Raw genomic sequence first — 21704 nt, 5'->3', positions numbered from 1 at the left:
ACCTGGGATTGAGGCTTCCCCGATGTTCCTGCTTTCTTGTCTGGAGAGCCGTTTTGTTTATCTGCACTCTTTTTCTTCTCTGGGGCCTGAATATTAAAAAAAAAAAAAAAGAAAAAAAAAAGAAAAAAGAGGCTCTGTTCACACCTGCTATTAATGTATGCCTCGGGTGATCTGATCTCAAGTGGTCAGGCAATACAGATCACCATTTAAATCTGGTAGTGATATGCATCTCAAATGTTTGGACTTCGAGGGAAGGTTTTCTGTTTTAATGACTGTATACATTACTCACTATGTCCAAGTGTAATTGCATGTTAATAAAATAGCAAAACGGTTAACAGGGGCACAAACAGTTGCTTCCAAACTATAATTCTTTTTAGAGTGGAAAGTGGAGCTCCTACAGTATTTTAACTGAACTTCTAATGAGCTTGCATCACATGATCTGTGTCACCGCAGGTTGATGTCAGGCTAACCAGAAAAGTTCAGTGAAGTGTTGTGCTTGTATATGTACTGACACTACAAAAGCAATATGGTCACGTGTAATTCTAACCAGCTCTTAATGTGGTTTCAGTGCCTGGACCACCAAACCTTTTGGACCTCTGTCCACTTGTGATCAAATCAGCCTAAATGGATGTTAATTACCAGGTGTAATTCAGGTCAGAGAGAGACATCAAAACCCCTCCATCACAGACTAAAACAAGCAAGGAAACATATTTCACACGCATCAAAAGCAGAGGAACTCCAGTTACCTGTCATACTCTGTGTTAGACTCATAATAGTGAATAATGTTAGTGAATTGAGTTTTCTGACGGCTCTGCTCTTCAGCAATGTAATACAATACACTTTTTGGATGTTTTTTTCAGTCAGGCTGTCAGAGAGTTGTGATGAAAGAGTGCAGTCATTTGTAGAAAGCGTAGCCTGTCTAGGCACAGCCTCAAGGGACCATCCAACACTGTCACTGTTATATCAACTCTACGGCCCTGAGAACATTTTTATTATTTTATTATTTTTATTTTATTGAGCCAAAACATTTCATACACTGAAAATGAATTTTATTTTGTGGTAAATATTGCAGAAAATATTAAGCACTTTCTACAGTAAATAAGGTTGTTTAAGCATAAACTTGGATATATTAAGTAAATTCTACATTTGAATTCAATTCAAGCATGTAAAAATTTATGCTATAGCTTATAAGTAAATATTATTTATGATTATTATCTTTACTCATGTATCAACCCTTATGTAAAAAACCTCATTCGCTTGAGTACATTTCAATGGTAAATAAAATAAGTAAATTTTACTGAACTTTTCGAAGCTGGTGTTCCCAGCATGCACCAGGCTCGAATAATAAATGAGCTTGCATGGTTTCACTGTTTGCAAGTTTATTTACTGCTGGTTTTGTAATTACCTTTGGTCTAAAATTTAGTAAATATGTGGAGTGGTGGTGGCGTAGTGGGCTAAATTGTAAGCAGAAGGTTGCCGGTTCGATTCCTACAGCCACCACAATTGTGTCCTGGAGCAAGGCACTAAACTCCAGGTTGCTCTGGGGGGACTGTCCCTGTAATAAGTGCACTGTAATTTGCTTTGGATAAAAGTGTCTGCCAAATGCATAAATGTAGTCTGAAGTTCATGTTCAACTTAAAATTAACAGTTCAGAATCAGAAAAATTATCTGTTGATGGTTACCGTCATCTCGTTTTTTGCGCACCAAGTGTTGAGGTCTGCGTATGCTGCTCTGTATCTCGTTTCTATCACTAGTAATGCAAGGTGAGGTTGTCTAATAGACTACATAACATGCAATAAGCTTCTCTGTGAAAGGCTTCTATATGTCATGTGGTATGTTATTAACCGTGTGTTTATAAGGAAAGTTCATTTAAAATGTTCATTCACATTTTACTAAGTTTCTTTTAAGTATATGTATGTCAAAGTTGCTGTATTAGCTTAAATGATTCAGTTAAATTTACTCACTTTAATCAATATTATGTCATTAAGTTGAATAGATCAAAAACCTGTGAAATAAAATTGTGTAAATCTTCCTAGTGTTTTTATTTGATAAAAAACAGTGAAAGAGTAATAAAGTTCAGACAATGAGGTTGTACAGGGGTAGATTTAGAGACAGCTAAAAAAAGGAATGAGTGAAAAAAAAAAAGACTGAAAAGCCATGAGAAGAAAAGAAAGCATTCTGTTTGGCTGGATCAGAGAGAATATAGGAGTGTGTGACAGAAACACTCGTCTGTCGTTCCCCCCTCAGGGTAGGAATCAGTCCTCACAGAGCAGGTATGTACCTCTGACGCTTTGATCTCTAAATACACAAACAAGCACGCTCCTGCAAACGCTCTCTCTCAAACACACACATATAAATCCTTACACTACACAGCAAGGTTATTAGAATATTAGCCTCAGTCAATGTTCACTTTCAACGAATGGAAAAAAAGGTACAATGAAAGTGAATGGGGACTAGGGCTGAAACGATAAGTTGACGTTATCAACAACGTCGACAATAAAAAAATTATTGACAAAAATTTTCATTGTTGAACTGTCATTTGATTTCATTTAACGTAACATGAGAACATCACATGAAACTCTATTGATGCCGCATGAGAGGAGCACTTCATTTTGAGTGCATGATAAAAGAGAGGAAGAAGTCACAGCTCACAGACCAGACACACTTTAAACTTTCCAAACAGCCAATCGTAGTATGAGGGAATTATACAAAAATACAAAAAAGTAGTGTCATGAAATAAAGCACAGCTGGCGCTCCACTGGAGCATAACAGAGTGTCTAAAAAGGAAACACCCTGGTGTTATATCTTTAATACATCCTTATTAAAGTTCACATAATAAGGAAGTGGGCCATGTAAATAAGCACATACTCCAAAACTGCCATTTCTCTGTCTGGTCATCGCTTCTATGAGTCGCGTGAAAAACAGCACAAAAGAGTTAGAAACTGATCCCGGGTGATGGACTCTCTCGCACGGAGATGCTCGTCCCTCGTGCACGCTTGCCATAACTTGAGATGGTAATGTGACGGCTCGCGACGTATTGAATCATAATATACGTATCTCGGTGTATATCTTATCATGAAGAAATCACGAGATGCAGCTCTATTAAGAAGAGATCAAAATCAAGTGAACAAAAAGGTGAGAAAGAGTAGTCTTAGCCCATTGTACACTGCAACAAAATACGTTTTTAATTAGTCTTTTTTTGGCTTGTTTTCCAATATAAATATCTAAAACTCCTTAAAAAAGGTACATTTACTTGAGGAGCTATACTGCAGAAGATCAGAGAATTTTTCAGAGAATGTTTAATATAATATTGAATATACACTCACTAGACCCCTCTGTTAGGTAGACCTGTACAGCTACTTATTCATGCGATTATGTAATCAGTCAATCGTGTGGCAGCAGTGCAATGCATAAAATCATGCAGATACGGGTCAGGAGCTTCAGTTAATGTTCACATCAAACATCAGAATGGGGAAAAATGTGATCTCAGTGATTTGGCATGATTGTTGGTGCCAGATGGGCTGGTTTGAGTATTTCTGGAACTGCTGATCTCCACACACAACAGCAGAACATCATCTCAGAATGGACAACATGTCAAATCTTGAGGCTGATGGGCTACAACAGCAGAAGACCAAGTCGGGTTCCTCGTCTGTCAGACAGGAACAGAAAGCTGAGGCTGCAATGGGCACAGGCTCACCAACACTGGACAGTTAAAAACTGGAAAAACATAGCCTGGTCTGATGAATCTCCATTTCTGCTGAGGTACACAGATGGTAGGCCCACTGCTGCCTCAGCTCTCATCAACAAGGCATTTTTCGTCCGCAGAACTGCAGCTCACTGGATGTTTTTTGTTTTTGGCACAATTTGGAGTAAATTCTAGAGATCAGCAGTTACAGAAATAATCAAACCAGCCCATCTGGCACCAACAATCATGCCACAGTCCAAATCACTGAGATCACATTTTTCCCCATTCTGACAGTTGATGTGAACATTAACTGAAGCTCCTGATCCGTATCTGCATGATTTTATGCACTGCACTGCTGCCACATGATTGGCTGATAAAATAATCGCATGAATAAGTAGGTGTACAGGTGTACCTAATAAAGTGGCCGGTGAGTGTAAGTGTATTTTTTCTTTACTGCACTTGCAGAAGTATAAAAAAGTGACAAATACACTTATATTCAAGATATATTCACTGAAATAAAGTCTAAATATCATATATGTTACTTCTCGGGTAAATGTATCTTGTTTTAAGAATTTTTTGATATTTTTACATGGAAAACAACACAAAAACTCTTGATAACAATAGTATTTTTTGCAGTGATTTTTTTTTTTTAATGAATTACACTTGAAAGTATCAAGTAATTTTTTTTCCTGTAATTTAATGAAGGTCATTTAGTGCCATTTTTAAAAGATGCATTTGTATTTTTTAGTAAGCACGTTAAATATAACCTCTTAACTTGAGGCACAAGCAGAATTGTCAGTTAAGAGTTAATAATTAATCGTTCCAATAATCGCCAGAACAGTTGAATAATCAATCTAATAATCATTAGATTAGTCGATTATCAAAATAATCGTTAGTTGCAGCCCTAATGGTGATTGAGCCAAACATTTTACATAACACAACCTTTTGTGTACCATGGAATAAAGAGAGCCATATGGGTTTGGAACAATATGAGGGTGAGTGAACAATGACAATTACAATTTTTGGTGTGAACTCTCCGTTTAAATAAGGTCATTCAGCATTGACTAAAAATATAAAAATGTTTTTACAGGGCAACATGAAGTGGTGTAGTTCTAAAAATGGACTGTGATAAACCCTTTGGCCTTTAGTTTCATGAAAAAATTATTGGAACAAGATTAACAGCATTTAAAAATAACGTTTTCACTCCGGAACAATTAAAAATCACTTTGTTCTGGTTTTCGGTTATGTTCTGCTAAAAATTCCGTTCGTTTTTGGTTTTCGTTCCTTGAACCGTTTTTAGTCCCTGATCATAATAATATCATAAATTCAGACAGATTGAGAGTGTGGGGCTCTGAAAACAGCAGGATGAGGAGAGGACTAGTGTCATGAAAACAAAGAAAGTGAGACAGACAGAATGTCCGAGATTATAAAAAATGAAAGTCTTAAAAATCTAGTTTAAAACACATGTACAAAGTTCTTAGAAATGTAATATTTGTATTAATGTTGGTTTCAATCATTTTTGGAAAAATGTTACCATTTAAAATAATAATATTACATTATTTTAATAAATTATTAAACACACTATTACTTTAAAAAAATTAAAAAAAACTTTGACACTTCGAATATACGTGAGGGTACACAATCATAATTTAAAAAAAAATCAAACATATAATCTTTTTTTTTTTTTTTTTACAAATATCATGAATTCTTTTCTTTTTTCTTGGGGTTACTCTATTTTACCTGAACGAACAAAGGTATTTCAAATATAAATATTGTTTTTAATTTAAGCAGCTTAACTGTTTATTTTTTAAAGAAATTATAATAAAATATTATGCCAAACTAATTATGCCAAAGTTAATTTTTTTCACAAATTTCAGCCTTTAATGAGACTTTTCTATTTTTTATTTACAATTCCCAGACAGTCACGCCACTTGAACATTTTGAACTTTAAGCCACACAAAAATGATCATAATTCATTTTAATTCAGAAATTGAAAACATGTTCATCGTGGAGGTGTATTCAATTATTTTTACAGAAATTGCATTTTTATGTATTTTCAAATAACTTGGATATGAACAAAAACAATTTGTCCAGTGTCATGTCACTGACCCATACACAAGACAAAGAGAAGTTTCAGTGAGACAGAGAATATGTTTTATATGGAGAGAGAGAAAGTGCTCTGTAAGTAGACAGAATAAGTACAATAAGTGATGTGTGTGTGTTGGGGGTAACCTCTCACTCTCTCTTTCTCAGGCAGAGACTGGCACCTGCTGGTCACTCAGGTGGTCACTCGACTTCATTCAGGACAGCTGCAGTAATGTGCAGTAATATAACACAATTCACAATACTTTAAACAAAGGGAAAACAGCAAGACTCACTTTTTGAGGGGCTTTTACGGGACTCTTTTCAATTCTCTTTTCTTCCTCATCATCCCTTCAAAGACAGATAGACAAGGCAGACAAAAAAGCAGGTATTAATCTGACAGTTTATACTTCACTAAAAATAAAAAGACATGGATTAATCTTCTGCATTGTGCATAACTATAGAAATGAACCTTCAAAGTAAGTTCTTGTTTACTGAAAGTGTTCCTTTCATCCGAGCCCACATTTTAATTGAACAATCTTGATTTCTTACTCTTCATCTTCATCGTCTTCATCCTCATCTTCGTCATCCTCCTCACTGTCTTCGTCTTCATCCGAGTCCATTTTAAGCTTTTTCTAAAAACACATAAAAAAACATGATGAGGAAAATATACTCAAACATTAAATCTTTGCAGCACAATCTAAAATAAAATGGATAGTTCCCTTCTAAAATCTGATTCAGTGAGCCACGTTCAAAGCCGTTTATATGACATCTGTATATCAGAATTGCATATTATAAAACCAATTGTTCCTCCTATAAATTCTGAGTAGAGGAGCTGAAAACAGCCTACCTTGCTGGGTGGATTACTTGCGAATTGTAATCAGGTACTGAATACAAATTGCATGACAAAAAATGCAATCAGTAACGTAATCTCATAGATTACATTTTTGGGGTATTCTAATCCGATCACTTTTGGATTACTTTCAATAATTCTATTTTATTTTTTGTCAAATGCATTTAAGTAGGATAATCATTTTAACATAAAAGTACAAAGAGGAAGAAAATGTGTTCTATTCTTTTTTACAAAAAGAGCTCATGACATTTATGAATAAAATAAACATTAAATCTAACAGCAATGACAGTGCATGGCTTAAGATTATAATTCAAAACACTGAGACATCAAGTTAATTGAAAGTGCATAAAACAATAGCAGCATTACGAACATAATTAATATCTAATCAATGTAAAACGATCATAAAATGAATGAAAATAAATGACCTTAAAATCAACAGCAATGACGTTGGATAGGTCAAAGCTTTAATCTAAAAACACTGAAACACTTTTAACCTTTACTACTTACTGATAGTCCATCCACTATTCCAAAGCTGAGGTGCAAGATATTATCTTTTGAACAGCAAAAACATTCTAAAAGAGCAGAATATCTGAAAACAGCAGAGATCCATAGAGACACACAAGGAACAATTGTGTCAAGTTTTATGTCAAGTTTCATGCAGTGGACTCCACTTCATCAGCAGCAACAGTAGAGTGATGAGCTTTGTTCCATATTGCTACACATTTTGCAGTTGAACTATTTTGTACACTGCGGGCAGGACACTTAAAGATGGCATCCACTAGATCCTTTGAAGCAATCAAGTTCAATTTGTGAGCTGCAAACCATCGGTGAGGTAGTAAGAATAGTACATATCTTACTGTTGTAATGTAAAAAAAGAGCACATGCTCAAAATGTTCATCTGTGAGACTATTACGCTTCAGGGTAAGAATATGATGATATTGATATGAAAATTATCAATAAATAACTATTTACTGCCGTTGTCTTGTTAATATGTATTCATGTAATTTATAAAAAAGTAACTGTAGTCTGATTACAAGTATTTTCAAATGTAATTTAATCCAATTACAAGTACTTGATTTTTGTAATCCGATTATGTAATCCAGATTACAGGGTTATTTAGGTCAGCCTGATTCCTCCCCAGAACATCACAATAGGTGAAGAGAAGACAAGACAAGAGAAGACATGAGAAGAGAAGAGGAGAGGTGAGGTGAAAAGAGATGAGAAAAGATAAGAGAAGCGAGACAAGGATACAAGATGAGAGATGAGACAAGAGACAACTTTACAGTTTCTCTTTAAATGATCAATTTTAAATTTTTTATTAAATGTTCCCCATCACATTTTAGGAAGTATCACATTTTCTGTCATAAATAAGGAATGTATATCTAGCTATCTATGGGAAGTCCTAGGCTTAATTGGGCCCTATTACATTTTTGGTGGAATTTTATTTATTTCAATAAAGACTATAATGTCAAGGTGTTTTGCACAAAAAACAGACATAATTTAGTTTTTCTTGACACTTTCCTTTAACCCTCTTTCTGACCCTTTGAATTAAACAGGCAGTTTTAGCTGTCACATGTTAACATGGGTCTGTGTGAACAGCTTTATTTGTTTTGTGTTTTGAGGTCAGGCTCACCTGAGGCACTTTTGTGAGGGCAACGTTGGATGGTCTCTTTACCGGTGATGTGTTATTCTCCTCTTCCTCATCCTCATCATCTGATTCCTTCACACCTAAACAAACCAGAAAGATCACAGACATAAATGCTTGGTTTCAAGCTGAAACATTTTATTTATGTGCTACCAGTGAGAATTGTAAGAATAATAGCTTTCAAAGACGTTTCCTGAACACCCCCAAATGAAATGAGACAATAAGAGATGAGAATAGAAGAGACAAGATGAGATGAGAGAACAGAAGAGACGAGACGAGTAGAGACAAGATTATAAGGGAAGTGAGATGAAACAAGAATTGAATATAGTTGATAAAAGACAAGATGAGATGAGAAGAGAAGCGAGACAAGACAAAATAAGATGGGAAAAGATGAGATGAGAAGCAAGACAAGAAAAGAAATTAAGAGAAATTAAGAGAAATTAAGTGAAAAAAAGACAAGATGAGAAAACTTGAAAAGAGAAGATTAGACTATAAGAGACGAGGAGAGGACAGGGGAGGAGAGGACAGACAGGAGAGAAGAGGAGAGGACAGGACAGGAGAGGATATTACAGGAGAAGAGAGAAGAGGAGAGGACAGGAGAGGAGATGACAGGAGAGAAGAGAAGAGAAGAGAAGAGAAGAGGAGAGAAGAGAAGAGAAGAGGAGAGGACAGGAGAGTACAGGAGAGGAGAGGGAAGGAGAGGAGAGGGACAGGAGAGGAGAGGACTGGAGAGGAGAGGACAGGAGAGGATAGGTGAGGAGAGGAGAAGGGAGGAGAGGACAGGAGAGTACAGGAAAGGAGAGTAAAGGTGAGGAGAGGAGAAGGGAGGAGAGGACAGGAGAATACAGGAGAGGAGAGTACAGGTGAGGAGAGGAGAGTACAGGTGAGGAGAGGAGAAGGGAGGAGAGGACAGGAGAGTACAGGTGAGGAGAGGAGAAGGGAGGAGAGGACAGGAGAGTACAGGAGAGGAGAGACAGGACAGGAGAGGAGAAGGGAGGAGAGGACAGGAGAGTACAGGAGAGGAGAGACAGGAGAGGAGAGGAGAGTAAAGGTGAGGAGAGTACAGGTGAGGAGAGCGGAGGACAGGAGAGGAGAGGACAGGTGAGGAGAGGACAGGAGAGGAGAGGACAGGAGAGTACAGGAGAGGAGAGTACAGGTGAGGAGAGTACAGGTGAGGAGAGGAGAAGGGGGGAGAGGACAGGAGAGTACAAGAGAGGAGAGACAGGACAGGAGAGTACAGGTGAGGAGAGGAGAAGGGAGGAGAGGACAGGAGAGTACAGGAGAGGAGAGACAGGAGAGGAGAGGAGAGTAAAGGTGAGGAGAGTACAGGTGAGGAGAGGGGAGGACAGGAGAGAAGAGGAGAGGAGAGAAGAGTACAGGTGAGGAGAGGGGAGGACAGGAGAGAAGAGGACAGAACAGGAGAGGACAGAACATGAGAGGACATGAGAGGAGAGGACAGGAGAGGGGATGAGAGTAGAAGAGAGGACAGGAGAGGAGATGAGAGTAGAGGAGAGGACAGGAGAGGAGAGGAGAGTACAGGTGAGGAGAGGAGAGGGTAAGATAGGACAGGAGTGGAGAGGACAGGAGTGGAGAGGACAGGAGTGGAGAGACAGGTGAGGAGAGTACAGGTGAGGAGGAGAGGACAGTAGAGGAGAAGAGAGGAGAGGACAGGAGAGGACAGGAGAGGACAAGACAAGAGAGGAGAGGACAAGACAAGAGAGGAGAGGACAGGACAGAACAGGAGAGGACATGAGAGGAGAGGACAGGAGAAGGGAAGAGAGTAGAGGAGAGGACAGGAGAGAAGAGGAGAGTACAGGTGATGAGAGGAGAGGGGATGAGATGACAGGAGAGGAGAGGACAGGAGAGGAGAGTACAGGAGAGGAAAGGAGAGGAGAGACAGGAGAGGAGAGGAGAGTACAGGTGAGGAGATTACATTACAGGTGAGGAGAGGAGAGGGGAGGAGAGTACAGGAGAGGAGAGAAGAGGGCAGGAGAGGAGAGAAGAGGAGAGGACAGGAGAGTACAGGAGTGGAGAGGAGAGGACAGAACAGGAGCGGACATGAGAGGAGAGGACAGGAGAGGGGATGAGAGTAGAGGACAGGAGAGGACAGAAGAGAAGAGGAGAGAAATGTGTAAATCTCTTGTCTCAATTGCCTCGCAACAGCGCTGGCCAAACCTGAGAAACAGGCTTCCAGAGCTTTATCCATAGTGGCGGTGTCCTACATCATAATAAACAAGAAAATAAAAAAAGATACTCACTGACGAAATGCTGACCACTAATGTGGACCGGCCCCCCTCCTGACTGCAGGCGAAAAGACACAGGAGGCGTGACCTCGAACCCTCCCAGACTAAGCTACAGGGAACAGGCAGAAACGCATGTTGTTATCCAACCTGAGTGGTGATTCTATTCATTATGAACTAAAGGTGAAGTGTGTAATTTCTGTAAATATGAATCAAAGCCAATAAGATAAACTTACACAGCTTCACGCTGGCATGAACTTCGCAACAGAGTGAATAAATTCAAACATTCAATAGGCAAGCTTTTTTTTTTTTTTTAGAAAAACTTTAAGAAACTGTATGTCAGTATATGTAGACTACTGTATATTAGGCAAAGGGACTCGAAATTTATGATTTGATTAACTTGGCAAGTACTGCACGGTGCTGTTATCATCCATTTATCTTATCTGGCTTCTGTTAAGGATACTATTTCATGGTCAGACAAGCAAGACTACACATTCTTTACCAAGAAATAAGTTTTATGATCTTTCCCATTTATTAAGTTACACTCTCTCTTGCCAAGCATGTTTTCTTAATTTTGCTTTAGTGCCAAAAGCCAATCACAAATGATGCATACCACAAACATGATATCCCCATCACAAAGGCTTTCAGCATTTAACCCTACAAACAAGATTTTTTTTCCCAGAAACATTTCACAACTGGGACCCATCCTGATCACATCACGCTAGCATATATGAGACAGGCCTAAACAGCTTAACACAGACTCTATCAGAACATAGTTACGCAATTCACAAAATATAAGCTGAAGCCAAAAATTCTGAATGAACATTCCATTGCACCAGGCAACGGCACTTGCGTCCATGGAAACCATAAGTAAACAGATGAAGGCGCGATGGTCTGTTTAATGCATTAACTGAGAGCTATGAAACTGCTGTAGTTACGCTGAATGGCGAGCAATCCCTCACGTCCAAAATCATCAGAATATCTGTTTCAACACAAATGCTGTCTGACGAGTTGACTGTCTTCTGAGTAATTGAGACAAAACATTGTAATTAAGGTTCAATTACTGCTCGACTCTTTTGGAATTAGATATCCATGGCCGCATTCTAATTTGGGCATTACAGAATAAAGGTAGAAAGCGGGGGCGGGGAGTCCAAGATTTTACAGAGATGGTCGATATCTCACACACACAAACAAAATCAAAGGTCTTATAAGCATGGATGAAACAGCCACCATTCCCTAAAGACAATGTGAGCACAAAGTTTTGAGGTGGTTAAAATTCATTCGGCACTATTAAAATTCCATTCGCTGAAATCCCGCCCACTGTACTGATCAAACCAAAGGTTGGTAGCTATCAGAAAACATAAAGAGTTGTAAACCTTGCTTTCTGTTCACACTGAGATTTAAAACATAGATTCCACCAAAGGTTCTTTGTAAACTTGCTGATACAAAACAGAGGCGAATATGAGCTGATGTCTTTAAGAGCTTGTGCCCGCTGTCCTGATGATGCAACAAATGCCCAACCCTTTCCAAAAACAATATGTCAATCACAACTTGACCAGCCTCAGCACAGCTGGAATTTTTATTAGACACATTCTTCCAATACCATAAAAACACCCATAACAGGCATCATTCCACAGTATAAACCCACATACAGCGACCAGATCAACTTCAAAGTGCAATTTTGAGCATCAGAATGTATTACACCTGGCAAATAATAATAATTATTGTAGACTAGTATTATCACTGCAATATTAATTTCTCTAACAAGACATTTTAGAAATGTGCTCGATACAAGCAAAAGGAAAAGAGAAACCAGTAGTCATAGGTCGATATACTGTAAACTGATGTGCCAAAACATTATGACCAATCTAAGGGTGTAAAAAAATATTTTATCGTATTGTATTGTATTCTATCATACAATACGATGCTCACTATACAATACCATATGTATTGTACGATACGTAAACAAACACATTACAGTGTAATTCAAACCAAGCAGCGCAATATCGAGAGCTGCGGAACAGTCTCCTCCCATGAGAGGCGGCGCTGAGCGCTCACAGGACAACAGGGCAACATATCTACAGTACATAGGTGAGACAATCAATGGCAAACAGCGAGTAGATTGTACTGTAGCGGTACAGCTTGTCAAATCTGCCAAACAATGGTGTCATGTCCTGGTGTTACAGTGCATTAAAAATGTCGTTTTATTTACGCCGACATCACCACGCAATTCAGTGGATCTGCGAGGCAGAAACGGCAGTAAGTTTAACAGTCGCCTCTCCCAGCAGACACCGGGCGTGACATGCACAGCAAGACGCTCATAAGTTATGAGTAATTTCTATAAAAAATAACAGCTCATTCAAAAAACAGACAACGTAAGAAATCCACGATTACATGAGACTTATAATTATCTGCCTTTGAATTTGAATTGTAAACAGCTTTGAGAACAACACTTGCGCACATGTTATAAGCCGGTAATAATGCCGGTAAAGTTTACATGGAAAGTTAAAAGGTGAAGAGGGCAAAAAAAATTGTGTGCCGATCGGTTTTTGCTCAAGCCGCTAAATAATAGTGGATTATGTACATATACCGTAAAACCAGAGGTCAGGGTCCTCTCGAGTTTTTTTTTTTTCACCACTAAAAAACACTGAAAGGAGTATTTTCCTTGCTACAGTCACTTCAGCTTTTTCACAGGGGACTTTCAGACAACAAAAGGCATGATTATCTATAAAGCTGCTTTGAAACTGTGTATTGTGAAAAGTGCTATATAAATATAAATGACTAGAGTGTACACAAACTTATGTTCTCAAGAAAAACATGAAAATTGTAAGTTCATATTAGTTTTTCTCAATCAGACTAAATAAATGCAGTGCTGTTGTTTAAGTTACTTCGAGCTCTGCTTTTTATTTCCAATATCAGACACTTTTGTGCAATTTATGATTTAAAAGACATTTATGTTGAATCCCTGAATAAGTTTGAGTGAAACATTTCTGGTTGCTCTATCTTATCGTGAGGCTATGCATTGTATCATGAAATTTGTGTATCGTTACATGCCTAGACCACTCACAGGTGAAGCAAATAACATTGATCATCTCCTAACAAGGCCACATGCCAAGGTTTGGGTAGATTAGATGGTAAGGGAACAACCAGTTCTCGTAGTCAACATGTTGAATGCAGGAGAAATGGGCAGGAGTAAAGACCTGCGTGACTTTGACAAGGGCCAAATTGTTATGGCCAGATGACTGGGTCAGAGCATCTCTGAAACAGCAAGACTTGTGGGGTGCTCCCGGTCAGCAGTGGTGAGTACCTACTGACAGTGGTCTGAGGAGGGACAAACCACAAACAGGCGACAGGGTGTTGGGCGCCAAAGGCTCATCTATGTGCGAGGGCAATAAAGACTATCCCATCTGGTCAGAACCGACAAAAGGTCTACTGTGGCACAAGTCACAATTTTTGTTAATGATGGTTACGGGAGGAATGCGTCACAACACACAGTGCATTGCACCCTGCTATGTATGGGGATGCGTAGCCGCAGACCGGTCAGAGTGCCCATGATGACCCCTGTCCACCGGTTGCCTGGTCTGATGAGTCCCATTTTCTTTTACTTCACGCGGACGTCCGTGTACATGTGCGCCATTTACCTGGGGAAGTGATGGCACCAGGATGCACTGTGGGAAGACGACAAGCCGGTGGAGGGAATTTGATGCTCTGGGCAATGTTCTGCTGGGAAACCCTGGGTCCGGCTATTCTTGTCATTCTTCTGGATGTCAGTTTGACACATGCCACCTACCTAAACATCATTACAGACCAGGTACACCCCTTCATGGCAATGGCATTCCCTGACGGCTGTGGCCTCTTTCCGCAGGATAATGCGCCCCGCCACAATACACACATTGTTCGGGAATGGTTTGAGGAACATAATGAAGAGTTTATGGTGTTGCCCTGGACTCCAATTTCCCCAGATCTCAATTCGATTGAGCATCAGTGGGATATGCTGGACCTACAAGTCTGATCCACCACGGCTCCACCTCGCAACTTACAGGACTTGAAGGATCTGCTGCTAATGTCTTGGTGCCAGATACACCAGGACACCTTCAGGGGTCTTGTAGAGTCCATGCCTTGGCGGGTCCGCACTGTTTTGGCAGCACGCGGAGGACCAACAGCATATTAGGCAGATGGTCATTATGTTCTGGCTCATCTGTGCATATCAGCCAGGCCATTTAATTGACTGATTGCAATGCACTTCTGTACGTGTTTGTGCCAGAAATAAAATTATATACACACTAGCGGCCAAAAGTTTGGAATAATGTACAGATTTTGCTCTTATGGAAAGAAATTTTCAATTTTATTCACCAAAGTGACATTCACGACATTAATAATATGAAAAATTACTATTACAATTTGAAAAAAAAAATTTATAGTCTTAAACTACTTAAAAGAGTTCTCATAAAAAAATCCTCCACGTGCAGCAATGACAGCTCCTTGGCATTCTAGCTGTCAGTTTGTCTAGATTCTCAGGTGACATTTCACCCCACGCTTCCTGTAGCACTTGCCATAGATGTGGCTGTCTTGTCGGGCACTTCTCATGCACCTTACAGTCTAGCTGATCCCACAGAAGTTCAATGGGGTTAAGATCCATAACACTCTTTTCCAATTATCTGTTGTCCAATGTCTGTGTTTCTTTGCCCACTCTAACCTTTTCTTTTTGTTTTTTCTGTTTCAAAAGTGGCTTTTTCTTTGCACTTCTTCCCATAAGGCCTGCACCCCGGAGTCTTCTCTTTACTGTTGTACATGAAACTGGTGTTGAGCGGGTAGAATTCAATGAAGTTGTCAGCTGAGGACATGTGAGGTGTCTATTTCTCAAACCAGAGACTCTGATGTACTGATCCTCTTGTTTAGTTGTACATCTGGCCTTCCACATCTCTTTCTGTCCTTGTTAGAGCCATTTGTCCTTTATCTTTGAAGACTGTAGTGTACACCTTTGTATGAAATCTTCAGTTGTTTTGGCAATTTCAAGCATTGTATGGCCTTAATTCCTCAAAACAATGATTGACTGATGAGTTTCTAGAGAAAGCTGTTTCTTTTTTGCCATTTTTGACCTAATATTGACCTTAAGACATGCCAGTCTATTGCCAATGGCAACTCAAAACCAAACACAAAGACAATGTTAAGCTTCATTTAATGAACCAAATAGCTTTCAGTTGTAATTGATATAATGGCAAGTGATTTTCTAGTACCAAATTAGCAATTTAGCATGATTACCCAAGGATAAGGCTTTGGATTGATGGCTGCTGGAAATGGAGCCTGTCTAGATTTGATCAAAAATGACTTTTTCCAAATAGTGATGGTGCTGTTTTTTACATCAGTAATGTCCTGACTATACTTTGTGATCAGTTGAATGCCACTTTGGTGAATTAAAGTACCAATTCCCTTCCGAAACATCAAAATCTTTACATTATTCCAAACCTTTGGCCGCCAGTGTATGTATATACACTATATTGCCAAAGGTATTCACTCACCCACCCAAATAACTGAATTCAGGTGTTCCAATCACTTCCATGGCCACAGGTGTATAAAATGAAGCACCTAGGCATGCAGACTGCTTCTACAAACATTTGTGAAAGAATGGGCCGCTCTCAGGAGCTCAGTGAATTCCAGCGTGGTACTGTGATAGGATGCCACCTGTGCAACAAGTCCAGTCGTGAAATTTCCTCACTACTAAATATTCCACAGTCAACTGTCAGTGGTATTATAACAAAGTGGAAGCGATTGGGAATGACAGCAACTCAGCCACGAAGTGGTAGGCCACGTAAAATGACAGAGCAGGGTCAGCGGATGCTGAGGCGCATAGTGCACAGAGGTCGCCAACTTTCTGCAGAGTCAATCGCTACAGACCTCCAAAGTTCATGTGGCCTTCAGATTAGCTCAAGAACAGTGCGTAGAGAGCTTCATGGAATGGGTTTCCATGGCCTAGCAGCTGCATCCAAGCCATACATCACCAAGTGCAATGCAAAGCGTCGGATGCAGTGGTGTAAAGCACGCCGCCACTGGACTCTAGAGCAGTGGAGACGCGTTCTCTGGAGTGACGAATCACGCTTCTCCATCTGGCAATCTGATGGACGAGTCTGGGTTTGGCGGTTGCCAGGAGAACGGTACTTGTCTGACTGCATTGTGCCAACTGTGAAGTTTGGTGGAGGGGGATTATGGTGTGGGGTTGTTTTTCAGGCTTGGCCCCTTAGTTCCAGTGAAAGGAACTCTGAATGCTTCAGCATACCAAGAGATTTTGGACAATTCCATGCTCCCAACTTTGTGGAAACAGTTTGGGGATGGCCCCTTCCTGTTCCAACATGACTGTGACTGGCCTGCACAGAGTCCTGACCTCATCCCGATAGAGCACCTTTGGGATGAATTAGAACAAAGACTGCGAGCCAGGCCTTCTCGTCCAACATCAGTGTACCTGACCTCACAAATGCGCTTCTGGAAGAATGGTCAAAAATTCCCATAAACACACTCCTAAACCTTGTGGAAAGCCTTCCCAAAAGAGTTGAAGCTGTTATAGCTGCAAAGGGTGGGCCGACGTCATATTAAACCCTATGGATTAAGAATGGGATGTCACTTAAGTTCATATGCGTCTAAAGGCAGATGAGCGAATACTTTTGGCAATATAGTGTATATGTATATATATATATATATATATATATATATATATATATATATATATATATTTTTTTTTTTTTTTTTTTTTTTTTAATGAAATGATGGCATTGACTGCAAAACATTCCTGATTGGTTTGTTATTTTCAACTCATTCTACCTGATGCTTCCGAAACTATCAGAAGTTATTCTAGCAATTTTGGTAAAACCGCATGTGCGTTAGCAAGCTAGATAATATAACCTTGGTGATATAGTCAGCAGAATTCACAACCGTGCTCAAAATTCATGATGTTCAATACATCACAGAAATCCAAATGTTTCACTTTATAAGACATATAAATAGCATTTACCAGATCAGCGAATGTAAGATTTAGTGACAAGGCAGCACTGGCCCAATAGGCAGGCCCAGACTGAATCTGCACGCTCAGAACTCTGCAGAATTATGGCATCTGTCTTTGATAAAAGTTCTGTGCATTCCCCACCCTTTGCATGTTTGTTTATTAAATATTTTGGCTAATTTCATGATACTTTCAGCCAACAATAAGAGTGTAGTACTCTCAGCTCTGCAGATCCTGTCTGAAACTGCTAACAGGACAAGTGGCAGTTCTGTCAAGCAGGCCGAAACTCTCTAACACTGGCCCCAGGCCAAGAGGCCATCCTTATTATTTAGCCCTGCTGTCATTTCACTATTAATAGGACAAACTGCATTAAAATAACATGGTAACAGTTTACTGTATTCATGATTAGGCATATACAACTATTTACATTGAGCAAAACTTGAACATTGTGTTCTTTCAGAACATATGTATTAAAAATACAACTTTTTAGAAATGGAGTCTAGCACACTTACAGAAGGCAGAACAGATGGTTTCAATACAGCAAGGGTGATTTTGGTCGTTTTGCCATCGTAAGTCAATCCCTCCATCTCTACCGTGTGGAATTTGTCCTCCGCCTCTGCACCCAAACACACCTGAGAACACAAGTGAGGAAGTGTGCGTGTGAGAGAGAGAGTGAGAGAGTGAAGAAACTGTTCTGGAGTAAACTGCCTCTTTAATGAGAGTTTATGGGCAATCAAGATGATCATTTGTACAACAGCGATAAACATTCACAATAACATAGATCTTTACAAACCATATTATATCAACATAAAGAATACGTCTGAGGAAAAACTATAACTACATAGACAGAATAGAACAGCAAACAAAATAATTTAAAATGTTAAGTAATATAATGTTAAGTAATAGAATATTATAGAAAAGAAAGCCACAAATCAGAATAGAACAGCATAGAATTTAAACCCTTAATAAAATGTTAAACTCTAGAATTTTAGAATAGAATAATATAGATTAGAAGAGAATACAATTTAAAACTGTAATAGAATGTTACCCTCTCTATTACTAAAGAATAGCACATGTTAAGAGGTCTGCAACCCGACCTAGGCCGACGGGACCCGAGAACTCGACGGGTTTCGGGCCAGGTTTGGGTCAGATTTTCAAGTAGGACTTTGGGTTCAGGTCAGGTACGGGTTTGTAATTAATTAAAAAATAAATAAATAAATAAATAAAATAAAATGGCCCACCGAACTTGTTTCGCACACGTACTCTCACTCACAAACGAAAGGACGAGTTAGGGGCCGTACACACCAAACGTGTATTTTCGCGCGTCTATTCGGTTTTCCCATTGTTTTTCTATGCAAACACATGCTGGAGAATGTCTTTGACTGTTGCGCCATGTCTTGCTATTTCTTCAGTGTCTCATGCAGGACCGGCACTGTTTAAACACGGTCTCAAGTTAAAAAGAACTTCAAATTTTCAAAAAAGCATGTCGAGACACCTGCGCTCTGTTTCATTCTTTGCACTGTGTCTAGATTGTTTTTTAGTCACAAAGATTCAACGTTCTGAACAAGTTCAGGCTGTAAAGAGAGGATTGTTGCATTGTTAGTATTATTCCACATTTTTCTGCACCAAGCAGTTTCAGCGCATAAACGGTAAGTACATGCTTTTTTCCATTCTGCTCTAATGTACTGAGGGGCTGCCGTGCCTTGTTAAAACTGTATATGTTTACTGTTTCAATACTGTTACGAATGCTGCCCATATGCTTACATAAAATATAGCCTACTGCAACAGTACTTGCTAGGAGAAGAAATTATAAATACAGTGAGCGATTTCGGGTTCGGGCTTATAATCTGACAGTATCGCTTTGGCTGGGACACACGGTCTCGGGAACAGGTCAGGCTCGGGTTTCATTTTAAGGCCCATGCAGACCTCTAGCACACGTAAAATAGCAGAGAACAGAATTTATAACATTACTAGAATGTTACACTGTAGAGCTTAGGAAGAGAATAATATTGATTAGCAGAGAATACAACATCAAACATTAATAGAATGTTACACTCTGGAAATTACGACAAGAATAATGTTGAAAAAGAATAGAATTGAAAAGGTTAATAGAATGTTATACTCTAGAACTATAATAAAGATTTGAACAGAACAGAATTTAAAATGCTAATAGAATATTACACTCTAGAACTTAATAGAATAATATCGATTAGCAGAAAAAAGAATTTCAAACATTAATAGATTGTTACTGTGCAATTTAGAAATGTAATAAAATAGATTAGAAAAGAATAGAATTGAAAAGGTTAAAAGGTTAACAGAATTGAGAATAGAGTAACATAGATTAGAACACAATAGAATTTAAAAGGTAAATAGAGGTTACACTCTAGAATTTAAGAAGAGAATACAGATTAGAACAAAATTAGAATTTAAAACAATCATTGAAAGTTTCACTCTAGAATTTAAGAATAGAATAATATAGACTGGAACAATAGAAGTTAAAATGCAAATAGAATGTTATGCTTTAGAATTTAAAAATAGAATGATACTGATTAGCAGAGAAAAGAATTTCAAACATTAATAGAACATTACACTGCAATTTAGAAATAGAATAACACAGATTAAAAAAGAACAGAATTGAAAATATTTATAGAACATAAAACTATAGAACATAAGAATAGAATAACACAGATTAAAAAAGAACAGAATTGAAAATATTTATAGAACATTTGACTATAGAACATAAGAATAGAATAACACAGATTAAAAAAGAACAGAATTGAAAATATTTATAGAACATTTGACTATAGAACATAAGAATAGAATAACAGATTAAAAAAAGAACAGAATTGAAAATATTTATAGAACATAAGACTACAGAACATAAGAATAGAATAATACAGATTGGACCAGGACAGAATGATGAACTTGAATATGTTAAAGAATTGAATAGAAAGCACAAAATAGAATATGGAACATGATGCTATATATTTCAATAAAATCTTCAGATATTTCATGACTGCATCTCTCAATTTCTGTATCGCTCGTGCAGTATTTATTAAACTATTCCATGCAGAACTGGACATCTGTGCAAATGAGTAACTTTAGTGATAAATTCATGAAATCCTCCTCACCGCTTTGAGTGACAGCTGATGTTCAGCCTCATCATCATCATCCACCTCAACTTTGTGCTCTTTCCTCTCTGCTTTCAGCGAGCAACCTACAAAAGAAAACAAAAAAGTCCAAATGTTAGAGAAATCCACCTGTATATAAACGATCCAATTTACTAAAACTGTAGATACTATATTACAGCAAACGACAGAGGAAAACAGATATCTATATTCCTCCTCATCTAAATATATATTTTAAATAATAATAAAAATAATAATAATAATAACAACATCTGAGCTCACACTGAACATTAGCTTTACGCTAGGAAAAGAAAAGGCATTCGGCTAACTGCATTAGCCTGCACAGTTCTCTTTTATATGCTGAAATAATGCAGCAAACGCGTATCAAATTGTTGCATTTAACACTTTAGCGTATATACAGATATGATTATGCAACGTGTGGTTTTATTTTAGCTCACCAAATAAATACATCTGAGGTCGGCTGAGGTCTTTAATATTATCCTCCATTTTTGCGCCACTAATGGTGCTTGTGTTGTAATCGCAGTTCCGGCGAGAAGATTGACATCTGAATGGACGAATGAGAGCGCTTGAATGGACGGGCGTCTACCAATCGTGCATCCTAGATAATAAAAGGTCGATTGTTTACCCTTTTCTTGCTTGCAATTACCACATTTATTCGCCAGATGACGCCATATAATAAATATTCCGTGTATTTTCTTGTATGCAACGATAAAGCAGTTGGTTCGTCTTTTTAGTAGTGTTACATTATTTATTTCATAGTTCATTTAAGTTAATAATGCATAATCAAATGCATTTTTGTGCTTCACAACATTTGACATGGGTTTCGTGATAACTTTAAAGGTGGTATAAGCAATTAATTAATTAATTTTGAAAATCAAACGTATGAATATTTCACACCTGTCACACCTGTAAACAGCTATAAAGAGCAAAGTGAAAAGAGAAAAGAGTGGCCTGCCCTATTAATACACTCTCTGACTGTCAGTCACATCAAGTCAGCTGATGAGTCTTTTCCAGGGTAGGGTTTTGAACTTCCTTAAATGGGGAGAGTTAGTAAAACGG

General features: G+C 38.4%; 1 protein-coding gene across 1 annotated transcript in view; it reads right to left on the bottom strand.

Moving 5' to 3' along the window:
* The window catches only part of npm1b (nucleophosmin 1b), a 47296-nt gene extending 26107 nt beyond the window's left edge, over nucleotides 1–21189 (bottom strand). Inside the window, 9 exon segments of the mRNA XM_051650387.1 lie at nucleotides 3–86; nucleotides 6064–6118; nucleotides 6320–6402; nucleotides 8254–8348; nucleotides 10524–10617; nucleotides 18009–18128; nucleotides 20628–20713; nucleotides 21083–21158; nucleotides 21160–21189. Of these exon segments, the coding sequence (XP_051506347.1) occupies nucleotides 3–86; nucleotides 6064–6118; nucleotides 6320–6402; nucleotides 8254–8348; nucleotides 10524–10617; nucleotides 18009–18128; nucleotides 20628–20713; nucleotides 21083–21158; nucleotides 21160–21189 (723 nt within the window).
* Between the last annotated feature and the right edge of the window lie 515 nt (nucleotides 21190–21704).

Source organism: Myxocyprinus asiaticus, chromosome 22 (genome assembly GCF_019703515.2).
Source record: "Myxocyprinus asiaticus isolate MX2 ecotype Aquarium Trade chromosome 22, UBuf_Myxa_2, whole genome shotgun sequence".
In the NCBI taxonomy this organism is placed as follows: domain Eukaryota; kingdom Metazoa; phylum Chordata; class Actinopteri; order Cypriniformes; family Catostomidae; genus Myxocyprinus; species Myxocyprinus asiaticus.
The sequence above is the reverse complement of the archived record's forward strand: the minus strand, read 5'-3'. Positions and strand labels throughout refer to the sequence as shown.